The sequence below is a fragment of the Seriola lalandi genome, unplaced genomic scaffold (genome assembly GCF_002814215.2).
Source record: "Seriola lalandi dorsalis isolate HSWRI2012SDOR001 ecotype SW California unplaced genomic scaffold, Sedor1 jcf7180002054664, whole genome shotgun sequence".
Lineage (NCBI taxonomy): Eukaryota > Metazoa > Chordata > Actinopteri > Carangiformes > Carangidae > Seriola > Seriola lalandi.
The window spans coordinates 210,798-233,726 of record NW_019525217.1 but is presented as its reverse complement, the minus strand read 5'-3'; the positions used below and the strand labels follow the sequence as shown (position 1 = coordinate 233,726).

The 22,929-nt window shown below is 38.3% G+C and overlaps 2 protein-coding genes and 1 long non-coding RNA gene across 3 annotated transcripts; 2 read left to right on the top strand and 1 right to left on the bottom strand.

Annotated features, from left to right (window-relative positions):
• Nucleotides 1-2,114: 2,114 nt before the first annotated feature.
• On the top strand, nucleotides 2,115-8,020 carry cdo1 (cysteine dioxygenase, type I). Its single transcript, XM_023421153.2, has 5 exons — nucleotides 2,115-2,361; nucleotides 3,605-3,682; nucleotides 4,868-5,025; nucleotides 5,607-5,776; nucleotides 6,985-8,020. The coding sequence occupies exons 1-5, from the start codon at nucleotides 2,192-2,194 to the stop codon at nucleotides 7,012-7,014; spliced, it is 606 nt and encodes a 201-aa protein (XP_023276921.1). The 5' UTR covers nucleotides 2,115-2,191; the 3' UTR covers nucleotides 7,015-8,020.
• A 1,742-nt stretch (nucleotides 8,021-9,762) lies between these two features.
• Nucleotides 9,763-21,886, bottom strand: cep78 (centrosomal protein 78). Its single transcript, XM_087177945.1, has 16 exons — nucleotides 21,733-21,886; nucleotides 19,991-20,259; nucleotides 19,710-19,885; nucleotides 19,389-19,461; nucleotides 19,172-19,275; nucleotides 18,916-19,090; nucleotides 18,677-18,790; nucleotides 18,266-18,330; nucleotides 18,014-18,116; nucleotides 17,338-17,455; nucleotides 17,007-17,049; nucleotides 16,744-16,899; nucleotides 16,511-16,588; nucleotides 15,854-16,035; nucleotides 14,138-14,300; nucleotides 9,763-13,628 (listed from the first exon to the last, which is right to left on the bottom strand). Exons 2-16 carry the CDS (start codon nucleotides 20,250-20,252, stop codon nucleotides 13,011-13,013), a joined length of 2,430 nt encoding a protein of 809 aa, XP_087034071.1. The 5' UTR covers nucleotides 20,253-20,259; nucleotides 21,733-21,886; the 3' UTR covers nucleotides 9,763-13,010.
• LOC147818260 (uncharacterized) lies at nucleotides 21,880-22,766 on the top strand. The gene is made up of 2 exons (XR_015438144.1): nucleotides 21,880-22,374; nucleotides 22,490-22,766. It is a non-coding gene; the product is annotated as an uncharacterized LOC147818260 (long non-coding RNA).
• The last annotated feature ends 163 nt before the right edge of the window (nucleotides 22,767-22,929 follow it).

Below are 22,929 nucleotides of genomic sequence, written 5' to 3'. Positions count from 1 at the left end.
TTGAGTTTGTAAATTACATATACAGTCACTTTATTATACATTAAATTGATCCTAAATGGTCCTATTCTGCAGTGTTTATTATCATAGCCTGAGTTGTAAATTTAATATGTGATATTAAGTTTTCCTATTTGCTTTTCTGTCACAAGCACCGGCTGATTAAAATACAAGTTTCGGCCAGAAGGTGGAGCAAAAGTACGTCTAGTATTGATGATGTGGCAGCTCTGAAGAAAACTTGGCATAACCTCAGATGCAAAGAACATTCTCCACTTTTTATCCTGCCAGTAAACACAAAAGCCTGAATATTTTCCTCAGACAGAGAGGATTTTCCCTTGACAGACTGACACATGTTGGAGTTTTCCTGCTGGAATATCAGTTTGAAGCCCAACCTGTTGTAACCAGCAACACTGGTTCAATTCTACCTTACCCATTTCTGGAAGAAATGTGAAAAGTGAGCAGTTTCTACCCAAGCTGATTCCTCAAATACTCCTGGCAAAGTGCCCCTGAGCAAAGTTGCACTCTGACATCTACATTGGTGTTTGATATTTTGTATTTCTGAGCCACCACTGCTCAGCAGCGTGCAAAAACAAACACTTTGTACATGTTATCTGCACCATATGTGACCTGCAATACCCTCAATTTGGCTTCCATTGACGTTGTTTTTCTTCACAGCCTTCTTAAAGGGAAACGGGTGGAACAGTGTGAGTGAATGACTTGTATATATCTGTGAAGGAATGCGTTACATTCATAAGAATTGATTTATGGTTTAAGTTGTGAGAGCTGGGGCTGGATGACAAACATCTGCAAAGAACATCCCGTGAACTGAATGTTGAATGTGATATCAAAATCATGGACAATAGCTGATTTTCTACACACCGCATGACTGTCTCAGAGTTATTTTTTGACTTCAAACATGCTCACACACAGATGCACACGTGGACTGGCAGTTGGAAAGTCAAAGCATTTCCCTAATTTGCCTCCAGTTGTTTACTGATCCGAGATATATATACTTTTTTTTAAAACTCCACATCACACATGGAGAAGGTGCTTTTATTTATTTTTAAGTCTAATCTACCCAGCTGTATACATATGAATTGCTCAATGAGGACTTTTTACTTTTACTTGCTGGCAATGGGCTATTCAAGGCTGCTTTTAGTTGGGCATTTTCAATGTAGGACTCTTTTATTGAATTAAATATGTTCCTATCCTAAGCTAAATTACTCAAGTACTTTTCCACCATTGCTTACTCACGCCCACAAGACCTGCATGTTTTTTATTGCACAATCCAACATTATATTATGGGTAATTAAGTAAACCATTATGTATCTGCAGTATAAAGTTTTTTCCTCTCTTTGTCCCCTTCCCTTACATGTTTAAATAATTGTCGTTTTCATCCCTTTGAATATATTGTTTCATAATCTTCTCGCAGTTTTCATAGAGCATTCCTACTATTAGTAGGCTTACATCTATTCTTTCATGCATTGCAAGTCATAATCTCTTGGTTTGATGCAACCAAAACACAGGTGATTAAAGGCCTGAAGATAAACCATATCGAACCAGGGAAGTCCACATGAAAACAAGATTTTGTGTTTCCAAAAGCATTCTTGATACCATTAAACCCCCCCACCCACCCCACACAGAGGTTTTTCTTTTCCATGCCCACTTGTTTGTGAGCCTCTGGTCTGCACACACCTTGGGGCAGAGTGTTGATGACTGGGTTTCTGAGGAGAGGGCCCACAAAAAGAGGCTGGATGGCTATTGTTGCAGGAATGCCTCAGTGAGAAAGGGAGAGGGAAAAGGGGGAGGTTGTGTTGGTTTGTGGCAACGTGGTGGAATTGGACTCAAAGAGGATTAGTCCAAGTTCTTAATGTGTGAGATGAATGAATAATTTGGATTAAAACATTAAATTAAAAGTATAAAGGACACAAGCTCTATAGAGTGAGTGTGGTGAAATCGCAGCCACATATTGTTTTTGCAGAGTTTCACTATGAGTTCATTTCAAAGCTAATTTAAAATGACTACGTGCTGGGGGCGTTCACCTTCTTTCTATAATGGTACAGTCCATCACCAGCTCGCCCCTAAATTGCGGCGCCAGCCTATAAAAAGTAAACGACTGTGCAAAGTTGGAAAGAGAAACCTGTTGTTTTAACTGAAGCAAATAATCTGAAAACAGCCTCCAGCACAGCTCAGAGAGATGGAGCACACCGAGGTGGTGAAGCCAGAAACTCTGAATGACCTGATAAAAACCCTGCATAACATCTTCGAGAGTGACTCCGTCAATGTTGAGGAGGTCCAGGCTATAATGGAATCATATGAGAGCAAGCCACAGGAATGGATGAAATATGCAAAGTTTGACCAGTACAGGTAAAAAATGGTTTGTTTCATAATCCTGCTGTCAAGTAACTAATCAGATATTAATCAGTTATTATGCTGCTGCACTTTGCACTCCTGCTCTGTAATCTTGTGTGCCACCTCAGCTTAGTGTGTGTTATTAACTTCAGTTTTTTTCTTTTTGTATTTTGTCTGCTGCTTTTATTTTTGATTTAAAAAAAAAAAAAAAAAAAAACACACACACACACACACACACACAGACACACACACACACACAGACACACAGCCACACACACACACACACACACGCATTTGACGGCTGCTTAGGTTATTTATAATGTTGGCAAACCGCTGAATTTATATTAAGTCATACAACCAGTCGCTAAACCGTTTCTCATCGTTCTTATGTTTGAATGAAAACCAGTTGTTGTTTCCAAACAGAATAACTTTTGTTTTGAAGATATAGTCACAAGTTATTTGAATTTAAAAAAAAACCGTCATCTAATTAAAAACAAAATAACATAATTTATGTCAACATCAACGAGCTGATGACGACACACAAAGCAGTTTATTCAAAGAGTTGATCCCAGCTGTAGGGGCTCCTCAATATGTCGCCTCCCCTATTCATAATGCTCGGAAAGCTCCATGTCCCAGTGTTTTGCTTGGTGAGGGGTCAGTGAAGGGGAGGGGGATCGGATCATCCAATCAACACCGAGAAATGGATCCACACCCGCTGATTTTTGCAGAGATGGGTGCGTGTGTGGTGTGGCTGTTTGCTGCAGCTGCCTCGAAAATATTTGGAGACTGACGGAACCTCAGAGAGCAGGAAAACGTGCGTGGGTTCCAGTCGGATTTTAGTGCAGGTGACAGATTATATTTTCTTTGGCATCTGTCCAATAAAATCGTCACCCCCTCCCTTATATGCATCTTTAAAGATAAGCAGAATAGTACAATTATTTGCACAAGCTGAGGCACAGTCATGTAAAAGTTTTAAAAGTTGGTTCATTTTGGCAAGACATTTAAATCTAATAACCCTAATAATGCTAAGATTTAAGTTTGTGAATCTACATTATTGGAATTGATTATGCAAAGCCTGTAAAGAAGCGCATGTCTCTATTGGTTTGCTTCATGTCTGAGCTTTTCCAGTTGCAACATGTTCATGCACATTTTCCAGTTGCAGTTGTTTCGTCTGAAATCGTGAAAACTTTAGCAAAGGTTCATAATGCTCCATACAGTCTGCCTCCCTGCTCATTTAACAAATTTAATTCTTTTGCAGATACACAAGGAACTTGGTCGATGAGGGTAACGGAAAGTTCAACCTCATGATTCTGTGCTGGGGTGAAGGCCATGGCAGGTGAGATGCCTCCACATGCAAAAGAATAATTAACACGACAAAGTTAACTTAATCTGATCTCCTTACTTATTGCAGCACACAATACTATCACATAGTCTTTCAAAAGTTTTCATTTTGAACAACCTACAAACAGAAACCTGTTGCATTCTGTAAATCTACGTAAAACCTATTGCATTTTGGGAATAATAAGATTGTTTTCGGTGGTCAAGGGTTCATCAGCGATGTTAGCAGCCACTCACTTATAGACACTGTAAACCACTGATTTTCTCTGGTAATTATTTTATTAGTTAAAAAAGATAAGAGAGTCCAATGTTCCTCAGACTGACAGAATTTCATGATATCTATCACATGCCCCACTTAATCATTAAGTCATTAAGTGTCATATGAATGCCTGCCATTGGCTGATTTATTCATATCTGATAGAGAATTATGTGGCAAGTCTACATATGATTATAGATTACAGGCATCGGAAAGGAAGAGCTCTTTTACAGAAGAGCAAAGTCATTTGTTTTACCACATCCCTATTGCAGTAGTTGTAATAAGGATGTGGTTTTACAATTTTTAGGTGTTAGTTTCTATTTTTGCAGAATCCCCAAGTAGTGATGCAGTAAAAACAGGCACCTTTCTCTTGTGAAAAAGTGACTTCTGGACATTTCTAGGCATGTTTCTGATGGCTGATCGAGCCCTAGAGCAAATGTGATTGGTGCCAAGACTCTTGTTTTACCACATACCTAGCACAGTAATAGGGATGTGGTATAAGTAATGGTTAACCAACACAGATGTTCAAGGGAGCCATGTTTCGACAGAGGAGCCTAAACTGTGTTGTGGCTTATTACTTATGAAACTGTAATGGCGTTACATTACAGTATGCAAATGTTTTGGTAGCTGTCAGTCTGGGTGAACAGTTTAAATTGAACAGCTCACACAGTATTTTCAACCCTGCTGACCAAAAAGATCAAGAAGTTTCCAAAAACAAACTCCCCCAAACACAGAAATGATTTCACCTTTAGATTGAATGCCATATATATATTTATATATATATATATATATATATATATATATATATATATTTTTTTTTTTTTTTTTAACTTATTAACTTCAACTGTGCTTCTGGCCCAGAAATCGTGAGGAGGCCTTGATGTATTCTGACACTGTGTTCTTCTGTGTTTGTTAATGCTTTTGCAGTAGCATCCACGACCACACAAACTCCCACTGCTTCATGAAGCTGCTGCAAGGTCAGCTGAAGGAGACGCTGTTCGAGTGGCCAGAGGGTAAATCTCACGGAGACATGGTCCAGAAGTCACAGAGAATTCTCCAGGAAAACAAGGTTGCTTACATAAATGGTGAGAAACTAGTCATTCTTTTTCAATTAGAGTTTACACTCCTGCAATATTAATACCAGTTAGATCTATTAATAATCTGTGTATTTGTGCGTGGGGGCAATGTGTGATTTTTTTTTAATACAATGATACACTCACATTGTTATTTTGCTGTAGCTAAAATGCTGTGTTCGGTACAAGAGAATGAACATCTTTTACATGTTCTGTCCCCCACAAGATATGCTGATGTGACGTATCTCTGAACTCTGTGTGCAACAGTGCAATATGTGTGTCATTTTTTTTACAGTGCCCATTAATGCCAAAGTTTCCAGCCCTTGCTGTTATGTAATGTCAAATTGGCCTCACAGGAGTTCCCAGGCAGATGTAACTTTACAGTGAATAGTACTCAGGTCTCTCCTCAAGTCTCTGCTGACTATGTATTTTATCGATGCCAGCAGCACCCTGGTGTGATGTTTGGGCTCAGCTGTAGATTACAGAACCGCTAGTAACCACCTCCGAGCCCCACTTCACAGCATTCCAGTGGCGTACACTGTCTAAATGTATGTTGTTTGTTCCTCTGCCTGTGTGTGTGTGTGTGTGTGTAGACAACATTGGCCTTCATCGTGTGGAAAATGTCAGCCACACAGAGTGTGCAGCCAGTTTGCACCTGTACAGTCCTCCCTTCCAGACCTGCCAGACCTTTGACCAGCGGACAGGGCACAGGAGCACTGTCAAGATGACATTCTGGAGCAAATTTGGAGAGAGGACTCCATTTGTAAGGGACTTTTTATGACTTTAATACATACACATTCAATGAAAATTGAAATTAACCAAAGAAAAAAAACCCTCTGATTTATGCATTAAAAAAAAGTCCAAATTTTACAAAGTCGAATTCTGTAGATAGAAGTTATGAAAATGTAAATGTGGGGAATTCAACCCAGAGATATGTGATATTGTGACATTATGCACAGTACAAAAAACTTCTTTAATCACAGCAATGCACTCGACACACTAAAGCACTACAGTAATGTCGCTCTAGATGTTAGCCACAACTGAACAGAGAAACAGATCCATTTCTTCAACCCTCTCTTGTTGAACATTCAACTCACAAAATTTACTATAGTATCCATGAAGGATATATACAGTAATTCATAACTGTATCTGTATGTATGTATATACATTTAGAAACACCAATTAATGTAGTCATTGTTTTGCATATTACCAAACACAGGATCACTACAAACAGTTAACTGAACACCCACCAAAATTTACTACCTCATGAGCAGGATGTTGGACGTTTTTACACTGTGTTGCTTCTCTCATTAAGCACAGCATATAGGCAATTACAGCAGCACCCCATAAAGATTCAAGAATTTCAAGTTTCCATTCACTGCCGTTTCAACAGAAATGTTGCTGGAGTGAGCAAGAAATGTTACTTAATAAACGTGTTAAGAGCAGTTTTTTTTATGTTCAGGGAGAAAGGAATCAAATTAGGTCCATTTAACCTTTTAAATATAATGTGTCCTCTAAAACTGTAATCCTGCACATAATGAAATAAATGACAGACAAATAAAAATTACACAAAACCTACAGTATAGGACCTCTGCTTGCTTCGACAACCCTGCCAACAACAGTGGCCTTATCTGAAAATTACAAGTTGTATAAGCATACCTTGACCATAACACTGTCAATTTAGTGCATTAGATTGCAACACGAAACGGAGCAGATAAGATAGTAGAGGTACGGGAGTGTGAGTACACAATGAACTTAACTCAACATACGCCCCTAGCTCGCAACAGTTGTTGTGGTCTGAGGTATGTTTTTTTGGACGAATGATCGATTAGCTGCTATGGTATGTTGGAAAATTTAACTTGGTTTCTAGTTTAGCCTTGGGAGAACTTACTTAAGAGACTCTATAGCTATGTGCACTTCAGTGACCTGACCTCATAGTGTTACTCTTTCTGTTTTTTACCCATTTCTTAGGAAACCACAGTCTCCCAAGAGAACAACTAATATTCACCAAAGGAGGCTCCGGATGATGAAGACGGTTGCATTTAAAAATGACAATGATGTGAAATTGATTCAAGGGAAACTGCTGGGGAAGCGAAATGTGGACCTACTATGACTAAGCAAACCATTTAAAAATCAGGACCGGGCCAGTTCAAAAGGACAACCCAGTAATTAGAATGGCTTTATCGCTGCCCAGTGTGAGCTTGGCAAATACTGATGAGCACAGGACGAATGCATGAATAGGCATGGACATGGATTGAATCTGCCTTTTGTTTGCTGGGCCTGAGGAGACCCTTTTCCAATAACAACATTCCTGTCTATCCATGACCTGTGCAACCACATTTTTGTAAAGTTATGGTCCATAGCCGAAGAATAGAGCTTAAGCATTTCAAAAAAAAAGGGGAAGATATCGCTGTTATAGTGTTTCTCTTAAATTTTATATCTCGAGAAAGAAAAACATTTTTGCAACCAACAGAGTCATTCTCAATGGAGCACTTTCATAGCTGTATTTACTGTCAGTTTATACCACTCAAAATAGTCTTAACACCTGTTGGAAATTGTGATGAATTGTAACATTGTTTGTACAGTCTGATTAAAAAAAAAAAAATTTTGTTCTATTTGGAAAAAGAAATGTAAAGCTTTAGAGTTGTGTTGTTTTTAAAAGTGCGATGCTTGTAATTTATTTACAGAGTATTCTGTTCACGGAAGGAGTGTTTAATTCAGCAAGATACCATGTTACTCCTACATGTATTCATACTCAAGTTTTGACCAAGAGAGTTTTAAGGAGGGACGATTTTGTATTATTGGCAGACAATATGTTTAGTTAAAACTCATACTTTTTCTCAGGATTATGGCATATTTTGATTGTAGCTGTATTTATATAGTGTGTAGTTTTACAGCATAGCACCTCTCTTAGCACTGTCAAACACATGCATGCTTTCTGTGATGCAGCAAATGATAAATCTGGCCATAACTGTAGACCAATAAACATGATTACCCTGCCACAGAACTTCATTTTGTGCTGTCTTTGTTTCTCTATTGATCAACATCCATAATTAATTTCATGTCTCATTCTCTATGCAACAAACAGAAAATGCATATAGTTTGATAGACCTGTGCAAAAGCTTCAGTATGAAATACCACAGTAACAGGCGATGTGTGTCTGTGCGTGTGTGTGTGTCCTTCAGTGTGGGATACTGGGTGTGAACACTCAGATTTGTTAACTTCGGTACCTCTTATTGACATGGAGCCAAAGTTGGCTAGTAACCCCTAATGGTTTATTGATAGTCACATAAAAGTACTAAGTACATTAATAAGTGATTACAGAAATACTAACAGATAATCTCTGTCTGACACTGGCCTGGTGAGCAAATTAATGTAGGCATTGTCATCTGTACTTTGATTCAAGGGGAGTGATGATTGATCATTACCTTCACCAATAAAAAATCATATTAATAGTGCACAGATAAGCCTAGAGTAAAAGTACTAACCAGATTTATTAATGTCTATGCAGAATTGCCATCTTCTTCGCAAGAAATAGGTGTGTTAAGTGTGTGTGTATTAGTGAAGGAATTTGCACCGTTGAAGGCCGACTGACGTGAGTACACGTACAAAGCATCATCTCCCTGTACAATTAACAAATAATGGCTACAGCCACAGTGACTTTAAATATTGATACTTCACCTTGTCCTCTGTGTCAGTTGCACCTATCCAGCTAGACTGTTGCAAACTCAGTCAATGACCAGATAAGAGAGTAGGTAACAGTGTACGTGGTAATATGCACATTAACGTTGTATTCCAGGGTGTCCACTGTATATACCAATGGCTGTAGTCTGGTATTTTTTTAAATCAGCTTAGATGTATAAAATGAGTTACCTGGAGAGTCAGTGGTTGCTCATCAGATGTCAGTTTAGTCAGTAAAAAAAGGTCTCTAGTGACAGCAAGGAAGGAGTCAGTTCTAGAGCACTTCTAAAAGTAGACAACAGTAACATCTGCTCATCTAAAATTAATTGTACTCATGCACTCTGCACCAGCCTGGACTTAACTTCCATTTTTTTTCAGCTTCCTGTGACAAACCCTTCAGATCAGAAAGATTCAGACCAAAAAACTGGCAGTGCAGTCGAACAACAAACAAACGTCACATTTTATCATTATTTGCCTTCGCTCAGAGCACAGTGTGTATCAGAGAATTGAGACTGTCAAATAAATATCCTCAGGTTTTCTCTGTACCAGGTCAACCATGGGATGGCCTACAGCCAGTGTTGCATAATAATGAAATGACAGCCTTGATTGCCCCGGTGAAGCACCTGTTTTGTAAGAGGCCATAGTCACCATGTGCCGGGCAGGATGCAGGCTCCTGCAGAGTACTTTTATCTTCATCCGATGATAAATTCTGACATTTAGCAAGTTCATTTATTGAAGCTTTATCCTCCAATAAAACAGGAACAGTGTAGTGTCAGAACATTGCTGGGTCATGATTCATGCACATAAATAAAAAAACAAGACGCCCAGCTTGAAACAAGTTTCAGTTTTCACAGATTTTGTAGATATAGACTTGAACGCAACTTTACCACATTTAATTACTTATTTATTTGTGGGTTTCATTTGGCACAGTTATAAAAGACGACTTTGTTCCTCACATATCCGGAGGTAGCTTCACAGCACTTGCTTTATGCTGCACTTGAATGAAATTACTGGAGGTTTTGGCCAATTAGAAACCTGTCATCTACGTCTGCAATTGACTACTTTCCCTTCAGTTCAGATCTTTAATGTCACATGAGGAAATTCTTTTGGCAGTAAAACAGCATACACACAAGCAAACAAACAAACAAAGTACTACACCTAATATAACAGTTGCCTTTCTGTTCTTGTGGTGGTTCTTTTCATTTCATTTCATCTGCATGTTGGTCGAACAGTTTGAAAACACTTAGTGTAAATCACTTTGGATTGAAAGAATGTAGAATTAATGTAATGAGAGTAGACTGACCTTGGGTGATATCACTTACTGGACTGGACAGAAGGAGGCTTGGAATGTAGTCTCAACAATGGTCTACTTATTTTGTTTTACTGGAATTTTGGTTTCAGTTTTCATGTGGTGTTTTGTTTGTTGTATCAGCTTTGTCACTCTGTCTCCACATGGCTCTACTTCCTCTGTGTTCCCTTTCCTTCACCACTCACATTGTTCTTGGTCAGAGCTGCTGCAGTAGTCCTCCATATCTGTGGAGCAGCTGTAGTTATGGTAGCAATCATAAAACATGACTGATGTTTTTCACACAGTTTTACTATTTTGTTCTGACGGTGCTGATTGAAAGTGCAAAGTGGAGTCTGGCACTGTGTCCTCTGATGATAACAATGAGCCAGTGTTGTAGAATCTTAAGACACCGAAAGACGCGGAGGAGCTTTGATAATTTACTTATCAAAGTGGACTCGGTGCATTGATAGTGAAACACTCATTCATACAGCAAATAGTACATATGCGCTATTATCAACATTGTGTGGCATGACAGCCCATTGTTTTATTACATGACAGTGATAAAGCCCTTGAAAGCTCTTCCCCTTTAGGGCCTCTTATCTTTTCAATTCATATTAACTATGTTTAAATCACTAGCGTATATTTTTTGAATGGATCAAACTTCAAGATTAAAGGGTCAGTTCACTCATAAATAAAACATTGAAAGATTAAATAACTTCTTACTGACCTATAAATGTGTGAGTCATTCATCAGCCACAGGTTGAGAAAGTGAAAGGAGGAACTTCATTTCCTGCATTGTTCTACAAAATTGCGTTGTAGAACATGGGTACCACAACCACCTGGGTCTGCCTTCTTTCCATCAGCTCACAACTTCTGTTTTTGGCACTGGTAATGTGTTTTATGAAGTTACCTCTACTTTCATTCTGACTTCCCATTGTCCTTTGCATCTATAATTAAATTCTTTACTGGTAAATGCTGCAATGTTGTAACAGTAACACAAGTAGATTTGAGCTATATATAATCCATCATACAGCAATATCTATTGAAAACGTCAGCTAGCATTAGCCACTGTTATCTACCACTCATACCAGACCCAGTGAGACTGTAGTGGCAAAACCCCAGTGTAGTGACCTGAGCAAGGTTGTGTGTGTTTATCAATTCCACTTTTCATTTGTAAGAATGCTATTTCTTCTTTAAAGTTTACATTTCGATTTTGTTTTTGTTGAATTATTACAACTGGGATGTTGCAGAAATCCCTCTTTTATATATAAAGATAGACATATCTAAACCGCCACAGCATTAGCATGCATACTGTGAATAAACACCTGCTTCATACTGTGATGCCCTCAGACATCATCAATTGTCACACATTGTCCAGGCACAGTACAGGCCAATTCAGGCTGATGTTTACTCCAGTGCAAATACAGCTGAGAAACTGCTCACACTTGTAAAGTCATTTTTGTTCTTTCCCATTTCATGCACACTTCACCTTTCAAAGCATTTCCTAATATTACTAGCAGTTGTAAAATACTATTCCCATTTCAAACTATCTTTGTACACTAATTAGAAATAAGAAAATCTCAATAAACAATGAGAATGTCATGTAAATCATTGAGTATCAAGCAGTTAAAAGGTAAGATAAAAGCAGTTAAGCTGACCAAAACAATAAGAAGGCAGTATAAATGAAAAACTCTATGTACCCTTTTCACTTTTGCAGAGAACTGTACTTTTGGCTTTTACTGGTGTTTGGTACTCACTCGTAGTGGAAAACAGAACACTATGTCCTATTTTAACCCACAAAGATCATACTTCGGCCCCATGTCCTTGTCTCTCAGAGCACCAAAGGCCATAAACAACATAATGTAGCAAACAGACGCAGGTCCTATGAAGGAGGCTCACATCCTCCAAAAAATGGTATCTACATTTAGAGTAGACACAGATCCAAAAAGTATTCAGACACAATTTGTGAGTTCTATCAACATATGCAGTACTGAAAACAAATATAAGTAAAACCTACATTTTGATTTCAGTAAACAGCCATTCTGAGGGTAGGTGTTATATATTTAGTTAGTATTAGTTCTTACTTCTGCACATGTTAATGGCATGAACTGTGCATATTAAGAGCATATTAAAAACTCATAAAGTATTTCACAAGCATTTTTGACTTTACTGAATTTGGAGTGATAGACAGTTTTTGAATTTAAAAGCTCAGAAACACAATTTAAAACTGCTAACATGTTTACTATAAAATACAAGTTTGAAAAATGTGCAGAATATCCTAATAGGAACAAGTGATAACAGTGATACAATACAACAAATTATACAATTCTACATCATAGAAGATTTTTTTTTTTTTGTTTGTTTTTTTTAAAAAAGACCAAATTAAAATCAAATTGAGGACAAATTCAACATCCATCAAAAGTCTGTCAGCACTTAAATTGTAAAAATAAATATATATTGTGTGAAAGAAGCAGTGCATTTTCACTTAAACCTCCAATGACATGTCTTTGATACTGAAATTTTCCTGAGGGTTGATATGTTCCCACATTAAACTGGATTGCAATGGGAGGAACTTGATTTGTGGTTTTTAATCAAGACTAGATCGAGATCGAATCCCAAATATCTACTGTTACACTTTACTGAATGAAATCTTTATATTGTACATGCCTCCAAGTGCAAAACATGTCAGCAAAAAACTTGAAGACTAACAAAAAAAAAAAAAGGTGTAAAATGTGAATACAAAAATATACATTGCATTTTTGACACATTCCACAATCAGTAACTCCAATATTAATTTCATGGGACCTTTAACTCTTCCCCTACTTTGGCTTAAATGCAACAAGATATTAAATTGAATTGTGGTCATGGGCCTTCTAAAGATTTTAAAGTAAATCTATACTTAAAAAAAGATTTATAAAATCTACATCATAAACATTCTTAAAGTGAACAACAATCTTTAGATGTGACAGAAAGAACTTTAAGGAGAAGTCACTGAGAAGGCTTTTCTAATATTTCTCTGGTCACCTGCTCAGAAGGATTCATTATCTGACTGCCCCCTCAGACCACCCAGCGACATGATCTGCTCCAGAGTCTCCCTCCCAGGATAGACTTTCCCTGCTGACCCTTCTGACCCTGACTGACCTATTGTCATTAGCCTTCCCTTTCCCCTGGTCTTTGACTCTACTGATCCCACAGAATCTGCCTTGTCACCTATAATGTCACTAGCACTCGATCTTACAGAAAATCCACCAAGAGACCCATTGCTATGGGAAGCATGACTTTGACTATAGCTTTTGTTGTATCCATGGGAGCCATTGCTATGATGAGAATTGCTCCGGTGAGAGTTGCTGTTGCTCTTGTGCTTGCTTGGTTCAGTCTGAAAAGTTTTACCAAAGGAAACCTTATCAAAGGATATTTGGCTCCGGAAACTGTGCTCAGAACCTGAGTCACACTGGGTACCGGGCTTGGAATATCGATCTGGTTCCACCTCTCCACCCATACCAGTTTCTACTGCAGGTCCAGAAGCCTTACTGAAGGTCACATCCAGTCTCCTGTCTTCTCGCAAGGACTCCCTGACAAAGGATGAAGTTCTGTGCGGGGTGGTGTCATCTGGGCCACCAGGGAGAGCAGGTAGGCCATTGCCTACCTAAAGACAGAAATTGGATGTTTGATGAGAAAAATTGACAAATAATTAAATTGAAAACTGTTTTAAGTTATCAATATGATACAGCCCATGGATTTCATGATGTTACCAAAAACAGGAAGAGTCATAACAAAGTAACAAAAGACATGATAATAATGTTAATACTCAGAACTTGAAGTTATTTCGTAACTCTGGTTATCTGAATATCATGTGAGAACTCCCATCATGAGAAACACTCCCATGCAGAGACAGTTAGTCAACAGGTCAGGCTATTCCAATTTTCACTTGATGCAGTTCAGCAGTGTTAGAGCTCAGAGGCAGAAGGCAAATTTGTGGTGCTGTTAAACAATTCACCCTTCAACCAAAATGCAATTTTGGTATATTGATTTGTGGTCTCATATGGTCAAGTATACTCACTGCTCCGGTGTTTTAAAACTGCATGCAACCGGAATACTCAACACAGTCACAGCCACCTGCAAGCATTTCCAAAACATTGCATTGTAAGTTCTTACCAAAGAAAAAGCATCAGTCTTATTCCGAACATCCCGATAGTCCCCTCTAGTCAAAGTTGCTGCACCCTCCAGATGTGTTCCTATTGTAGAGGAGAGCTGAGGTCTTCCCAGAGGTTGGAAATCTGACTTGTCAATTCCAGCCATTGCAGATAGCTGACCTAGGCTACAAAAAAGATGCAAAATTATTATTATTATCTATATTATTTCTAGTAGTGCATTTCTTTCATGCACTACTAAGTGCATGCCAAAATAATCCGACATACCACGTGCATTAAGATTCAGTACTGGAATATATAAGTAATTGGTGGTAAAAACAAGCGTCTTCATATGTATGAGTTGTTACAGCTTGTTCATACTGTGATATTTCAGAAATACAAAAACATTCTGTTGCGTGGAACCCTCCATTAACATGTTTTCAAAAAGTAGCAAGAACAAGTTCACAGTGGAGAAAGAAGTAAGAAAGAAGCTGCAGAATAAATGTCAAGACTTCAAGGATGCTGGTTTTCCTCTGCCCACTGGATAAAAGTGTTAATAGTCGAGAACATGAGGACTGAGTGAGTCGGAGTACAAGGTAAAAAAAAAAGGTTAAAAAACTGCCAAAGCCCCAAAGTGAGGACTGACCGCAGGGTGATTCTATCAATGCTGAAAATCCAGCAATGGAGCTATATACTGTTGAAACAAAGTAAATGCAGGTTACTAAGATGGCTGTAAAGTAAGACCAAGCTAAGAGGGTAAGCAGGTGGTTCTGTCAGAATGAAACTCATCCTGTCAGAATGAAAGTCTGGGCTCATTACCAAGATATAGACCACATACTGGAAGCCAACAGATCCAAAACAAACAGGCGTGTTAATGGAGGGCATCTCAGAATGAAACAGAAATCTAAAACCACACCTACAATAAAGTCAAAATAGCCCAGCATTTTGGGAAATGCATGTTTACCATCCTACCATGGTCACATCTGAGGACATCCTTTTCGTCATCATGCCCCCCCCCACACACACACACACTGTGCACTTGACTGTTTCACTTTGATTTCTTTTAATCTGATCTAGTCAGCACCACACCTTATTTTGCTTTTAACACACATTGCATGATGCACTAATATCAGAATACAGTCTACAGTCTAAGTCTACTTGCTTTGCTTTGCCTCTTTTCTGGGCAGATAGCACATAAATCTGCTTTAAACAACTCCCTATAGTTTTAAATTGGGAGTTTAGGGAAAGCTGTTGGGAGTCAACCATACCATCTTTGTAACATTTGTAAAAATCAAACATTGCACAACAATGCAAAAAATTAACTATTTTTAGGCACCACTTTGGGCTCTAGTACCAAAAAATAACACATAGATTGATTAATGATGAATAGCAATTATTATAGTGGTCCCAAAAGAAATATATTGAAAACAAAATTAGACAAAAGGGACAGATGACGAGGGAAAACATTAATAGTTCAATTCAATCAAAAATAACAGTCTGTGGAGATTCTGCCAGGGTGGAACAATACTTTGACCTGAGGCGTGTACCACATTTCCAGGAGGGGAAAGCTAATATGACTGGACAGACTGTAATTCATGATAGAAAAATAGCTCTGAATGACCAGAAAGACATAATGAAACTGAAAGCTCTATTGTTGAATAAAGACTCTTTGACTTGACTTTCCAGAACCGCATTGGCACAATCCAAGACAAATGTACTACCCAGTTTTCCTAATACCCACCCAGCATCCCTGAGGAGATCAAGGAAAGCATGGAATTTCGTAAATGAACTTTCAATGCTCTCAAGTACGGCCTCATCTTCAAGAGCACTGACAGCAGGTTGTGCTGATCCAGAGCCAGTGGCTGCAAGTGCCTCAGACAGGGAGTGGTTGGCATCACGAAGACGGGCGTTCTCCAACTCATACTGTATACAAATAAGACACAATAACAACAGGGCATCATCTTTTTTTAATTTGCTTATTCACAAAAACAAATATACAAACATAAAACATAAGGGTAAGGATGAATTGATGGCCAATGATGGTTAATCGGCTGAACACCGAAGATGGAGAATTGAACTATCTTATGAAATATCTTTAAACAATATCAAAACATACTGTGATCATTTAAAACTCAAACTGAATTTTGGTACCATAAAAGACACAAAAACTCTCAATTCCAAGTGGTAATAATTTAAGCCATACAAGCATGGACTATTGATCCTACTGTGTCATAATATAAAGTTTGGCACTAAAACGATCTCTAAAACTGGGGTATTAAAGTCAGCAAAGCTTCATATCCAAAGCAATAGGTTGTGATAGCTTAAAACAGCATAAAAAAATTCCAGTAGACCAGTACAGAGGAGAAATAAAACATTATACTTTTAGGATTATTCTTACCTCCATGAGCCTTGACTCAGCTTTCAGTCTGGCTCTGCGCTCCTCTGCCAGCCTCAGACGACACTCTTTTAGCTCCATCTGCAGGACGTGTGTAAGAACACACACACAAATATACAGGATGCTTCTAATGCGTCAAAGTCATACGTTTAAGATCCAGAACTTTATATTCTACAGCTACAAAACATAACAGTTCCACAAAGGTCCAGTTAGGGATCTAGTGTGTTGTGACTGACCTGCATACGCTCAAACTGCCGTCCAGTGATCCTGTCCTGGAGATTGAAAGAAGATGGTCTCTGCTCCACTTCCACCACCACTTCTGCCTCTTCGTCTTCCTCGTCGTACTCCCCCTCTGAATTTGAATCTACAGTAACCTTCACAGTAGCTGCACCCTAATTAAAACAAGGTATTTCGAAAGAGGAAGATGAAAATAAATTTTGAATATAAATCAATTTTTGCACAATTGAACTGTTTTTGACAGGTTTCTGAGCCATTTTACCTGAAAGCTTTGGTCCATCACGGTTAATCCGGGAGGCAGACCTCTGCAACAAAATCACCCAACATAAAATTAGTCTTTGATTCACCAAGTGATATTACAGTGACACCTGGAGAAAGCTTTTCCTAAATATAGGAGATGTAATTGTTTTGCATAAAACTTACAGTATTTGCTTAGTTGAAGAGACATGTTTCGCAAATATAGCCTAGATTTTTAACTACGTTTTTTTTATCTGATAATTTTGTTCTATCAAAGTTTTTAAAATTAAATATATGTCTCAAATTTATAGATGGAATACAGTTTCTTATTTGAACTCGAAGAGTCAACATCTTACCTCTGGCGTCCAGCTCGCGCAGCAGCACGCCATGGAATCAAGCAGGAACGGGAATAGGGCTTCTGTGCCTGAGCAACAGCTGAACTCCGCCCTCCATTACATGTTCCTTTACGATGGGCTGCACCAGAAAGAGACCAATGTGAAGAGCTGAATATTAAAGAACACAGACCTTTGCTACATTGCAGATAAAAATGAGTATGAAATAATAAATGCCATCTCAAAGAGATTTAAAGAAAAATCCAACACTGTATGCTGCACTCCCTCCTCTGCAAAGTGGAGACTTTCTGGTGTGCATTTCAACTATGTTTAAATGTCTAATCTGTAGTTTAGGAGCTCACAACAGAGTTGAAGACCGAGAGGTTTGTGGTGCTAAATACATTTGGGGGAAATCTGACACTGACACCTTGAAGAGTTTTGGAAAATGAGAGTGGGGAAATTAACCTTTATAATCAGAATTAACCACATTACTACATCTTTTTATGAGTCTGATAAAGCGCTTAGAAAAACGCATTGCCAAACTTAATGAAAGGTCCTTGCTTTTTTTTTTTTTTTTTTTTTAAAAACTCTGATCGTGATCACTACCACAAATATTTGTGGTTTATTTTGTTTGACTAAAAATGACATACACCTGTTTTACATAGCATTGTGAAAAAAAAATAAAAATAGATATACATACCCATCCTAAATGTAGCTTTTCCTCTGACTGAACTGGGCAGTGATCGCTTCTTTGCAACAGGAGCTCTCTGTGGCTCGGTGGCTGCAGGCTTGATCCAGTGGTACTGCAATACAACATTAGAAAGATACAAGCAATCAAAAAACATGGGCACAGCTTTGTGGCAAATATCAAACACATATGCAAAGACACCACTTCTGCACTTAGAATTTGCATGTTTTTTTCTTAATGATGAATTTAGCTGCAGACACTGACCTCTAGTGATTGTCCATCAGCATTCATCAGCACTTTCTCTATTACAGTTTTAATTAAGACCTTGTCTGTAGAAAAAAAAAAAAACATTCAGCAGGCAAAATGTTTTTCAAGGGATTTGTTTTTAGTTTTCAGAGATGTTCCTGAGCACTTACGCTATTATGGAATTATAGTATTGTAGAGAAATATTATAGAGCATTATAGAATTTTTCCAGTATGAAAACACTAAATACTCAAAACTTGCTATAATTATTATGCAACTGGGACACAGCTAAATAAAAATCTAACAATGCACTACCTGCACCTGGAGGGTGCAATGTTTATTACAGATGCAACTTACTGATAATTTGTCATATTGGCAAAAGTGTGAAAAAATCTAGACTTGTTATGACTTTGGTTGAGGTAGCTTCTTACCAACTAAAGGGTTACTACGAATATCCAGTACACAAAGGGCAGAATTTGTTTTGAAGGCTTCCAGCAAACGACGAGCTCCTTCATTGGACAGACCACATCTCTGTAGGTCCACAGCTGTTCAAAAAAAATCACAAAACAGAAAACCTGAGCAAAGACCCTACAAAAATGTAAAAACACGAACAAAATAAACATTCTCTTCTCTTTGTCTCATTCCCTCAAACTCACATGCGTCTACTTACCTTTAACCCAGAGGTCCTCGGCCAGTTCATGCGCAAGGGCAGCAGCACCCCGGTCCCCAATCAAAGTGTTACAGTTAAGGGTGATACGGCGGAGACCTCCCATTCCCTCAAACTGTGGTTGTCGATACCTCAGAGACTCCGCCCATGCAGTACCATGCCTCTGCATTCCCTGATGCTGAGAAAAGCACTTTGCATTATTATACCAATATTAATTTTAATAGAGGTAGTTGTTGAAATGGGATATTAGAGATTAAACCTTGATGATGTTGGCCATATGCTCTGCCCCTCTCCAAGTCAGATTGCATCCTGAAAAATTTACCGTCCTGATGCTTGAAGAATATTTAACACTTTGACAAATCACTGTAACATATGAAAATGGCAGTTACAAAAAGTTACAAATATGCTGACATACAGTATAATCTTGGGATGGCTTTCAGAACAATGAAAGAAAATAATACTCTGAACATGCATACCCTCTAAGCCCTCATCACTGATTGGACAGTTAGCCAGAGATAGGTTTTCCAAGGTAACAGTTTTTGCTAAACCCTGGAAAAGAATACATATGGCCCATTATCAAATTTCACTCTGAAACAATCTATTTTCACCTACGTTTTATGCCACACACATCCAAAACTTATGTTTCCTACTCCAAGATCTTTGGTTTAGAGTAAACAGTGTTATGTACAAATGATTTGATAATTCTGTGCTAGTCTCTCTAAATACACACAAAAATAATAATAAAATAGTTAAAACTTCACTGTTCACACTGCATAATATTCTCAGTCTATTTTTACCTTTGTCAAGGCGATGAGGTCCCTCTCTCTAAGTGGAAGTCCATTAAGCTGCAGAGTCTTAATGTTGGAAGAGACAGTCAGACACTCCCTCAGGGCCTTGCACAACTTAAATGTCATGTCCTTAGAGCGAATGGCTGGGATCTTCTTCCTGAAGCTAGACTTACAGTACCTTCTGTCTGAAATTGGTGTTGATATGATTAGTGTGCAAACGTGGTAAGTCATTCAAGTTTCTAATTTAACTTTTCCTGTACAGGTTAATACCATAGGCAAATATGCTTTACCTGCCTCTCCAGAACCCAGGCTAGTTTGGTATGTGCTACTTATTGCAATATGCTGCAGGTGTTTGTTGATGGAGATAGAGTTGAGAACGGGTGGCCAGTCTGTCAGTTTGAGCCTGTCTCCATTAAAGTCCAGCATCCCTTTGTCAAGGTTCATCTTGACGGCAGGGAGAGGGACTGATTCCTGTTTGGCACAGGCAAAGTCATAGTATGCCATAAAGTCCTGGGCACCCTGTCGCCGATTCTGCGCACTGTCCTGAACCATCTTTGATCTAGGAACAACCATATTTTTTTAAAAGTCGTTAAACAAACTTTTTACAAGTCAGAATAATTACAAAGGTCAATGGGGACATGAGATTTTCTGTTACTGATGGTAAAGCTGTGAATAAACAAAAATCATATTTTTCCAACATTTTGTTTTTTTTGGAGTATACAGCCACGTCAATATAATTCTTAATTTCTGCAACATTTATTTGCTTGTAAGGTCAGTGTCCTTAGGATAGATTACTTAAGATAACCATTGGAAGAACAAAAAAGTCCTCACACACTGTTATTCACTTGTACTCACTTTAATTACAACATTTCAGTCCATTCTTATTTTTACCTGAAGATCTGAGGATCAAAACATCAAAAATGAAATGATTACAAGTGATCCAAAATTTTTTTGGGTCCATCACAGGAACAGTTTTTGATCCAACGCATCCGTCTATAAGACTTTCTGGTGTGTCAAAACTTTGTTGTAATACCTTAACTACTGAAATGAAAGACATATTTGGACTAAGGTAACAAAACTTACTGGCCAACTACACACAGCATACACACAGGTTGGCCAATTATCTAATCAGAGGACCATAGAGATCAGACCGGTGACTGAAGCACTTTGAAAGGACACACATTATATTCAATGTAAAAAGCATTACACAAAAATAGGCAGGTGGTAAATAGGGTGATAAGGGGTCACAGATTTCAGACTGTCAACATTAAACCTTAAAGTAAGTGAACAGACACACGATTTGACACCTTTTGATATTATTCTTATGCTTAGAACTCAAGGTGGGATGCAAAATATGATGTTTGTTTTGTCATCAGGTATGTTTAATTCACAAACTGGGGTTAGGGTCAGATCAACTAAATTACTAATCATAATTTCTTAATATTTTAATGTACTATCAGACTATGTTGTGAACAAATATAGTTTGTTGCTCAAAAATGGTCTGCACGCAAAGAATAGTTGTTTTCCTCTCTGTTATCATATAGTATGTTCTCACAGAAGGCTGGGTTTTATAGACTTTTTTAAAATTTAGGTCATGTAATAATGGCTCGACTCATAGGCTGGTTAGCATTACAGATAACAGCACATACATTACTTGTCAATATTTAAACAGCTCCACAGCCTTCCCCCCATAGCTGAGCAACCGTTAATGATATCGAGTCACAGATTTCAGAAGACTTGTACGTCAACGCTAAATCTTACAGTATGTTAAAAGCTGGAAGTAAGTTTTTACTATTAATTGAAAACTAAATTGTAACATCTTGTGTGACCGGTCTAATTGCTCTTAAATTGCTAATAAAATGTTAGCAGTCAGTCAGCTAGTGGCGTTAGCGAGCTAAGCACCTAGCGACCGTTGGTAGGGAAGGACAGTAGCTCTCGAGCTACTCGCAAGCCGTCAACAGTTCTGTTTAATTGTACGAAATTTCATGCATCGTAAAATCAGAATTATTCAAACTTAAACAGTATAATTTACCTTCCACATATAACTGAAGCTTCTATACCGTCGTGGCACTGTTCTCTAGCTCTTCCTTGACCACTGTGACAACTTCTGCCGTCTGTTATTGTTGTTGACCACTTGAGCCAGCGAGCGCTTAAAAGTGGCGCTGTTGTAGCAGAAGAGCCTCTTCCTCACTCCTCGCTCTGCGTCGCCATTCAGAGCCCTGCTGCCATCTGCCGACGCGGAGATACCATAACAGTGAAGCATAGGCAGAGCGAGGGGGTGGTTTATGGGGCTCCATGTTTTCTCAAAAGCCTCGAATCTTATATGAAGTTTATTATAACATTACTTATATTTATAACTTCAACTTGGTGTCATTTCCTCTCAGTCTTTCTGATTGGACCGGCAAATCAGGACAGGACAACGAACAGGACAACATGTGGACCAGGAGAGGAAGCAGGAATAGAAAAGGAGTGAAAAGCCGAAGGGAAAAAGAGAGGAGAAAAATATGTGATCAAGACCCAGGAGGAGAGGGGTGGAGAACGGGTAAGAAGAAGACAGAAGAGTAGACAGGGAGGAGTGAGAGAGAAAGGAGGGAAAGAATGAGGGTGAGAAGCTGGGCTGGATTATCCAATAGGCAAGTGGCAACCTGCTGCACACATTTGGCAAATATCATATGTGAGTAGTAACTTGTAATGTTATTGTAGTTTAAGTTAGCATGTGCGCTAACGTTAAACTGTAAAACCATACTGTAAAACGTATACTAACCTTGTGTTTTAAATTGGTTCTGCAGAACATGAACAGACTTCAGAACAGCTTCTCCCTCAGACTGTCAGTCTGCTACATGTAAACTGTGTCTCACACGAAGACTGATGATGAATAAAGGCTCCTGGACTTTTTGCACCTTACCCCATCACCTATGGACGGCTGCAATAGCTTACAGTCAACCTGTTAGACCAGGGGTGTCAAACTCATTTTCGCCCTCAAAGGGCCAGATGTAACTTTGAGGCAGTATAAATGTAGCTAAATGTAACTAAATGTAATGTAAAATAAATGCAACTACTCCTTAATGTTAAATAACCCTGGATTTGTATTATTCAACTTACAAATATTACATATATATTTCCATAAATGTAAAAAGAAATGTTTGCTTGTTGCTCTGTTATAACATAAATCCTTTTAATTTGTAATTTGTCAGCTTATGAAACCCACATTACTCCATCAATCAACGAT

What these genes read in the sequence shown, in the direction of transcription:
- cdo1 (XM_023421153.2), top strand. Translation starts at nt 2,192, where the DNA reads ATGGAGCACACCGAGGTGGTGAAGCCAGAAACTCTGAATGACCTGATA. An exon ending in GCAAAGTTTGACCAGTACAG is followed by an intron (nt 2,362 to 3,604) that starts GTAAAAAATGGT and finishes ATTCTTTTGCAG; the next exon opens with ATACACAAGGAACTTGGTCG. An exon ending in TTGGAGAGAGGACTCCATTT is followed by an intron (nt 5,777 to 6,984) that starts GTAAGGGACTTT and finishes CCCATTTCTTAG; the next exon opens with GAAACCACAGTCTCCCAAGA.
- cep78 (XM_087177945.1), bottom strand. Translation starts at nt 20,252, where the DNA reads ATGGTTCAGGACAGTGCGCAGAATCGGCGACAGGGTGCCCAGGACTTT. An exon ending in AAAAGCTACATTTAGGATGG is followed by an intron (nt 17,456 to 18,013) that starts GTATGTATATCT and finishes TTTCTGGTGCAG; the next exon opens with CCCATCGTAAAGGAACATGT. An exon ending in AGACTGATGCTTTTTCTTTG is followed by an intron (nt 13,629 to 14,137) that starts GTAAGAACTTAC and finishes TTCTGTCTTTAG; the next exon opens with GTAGGCAATGGCCTACCTGC.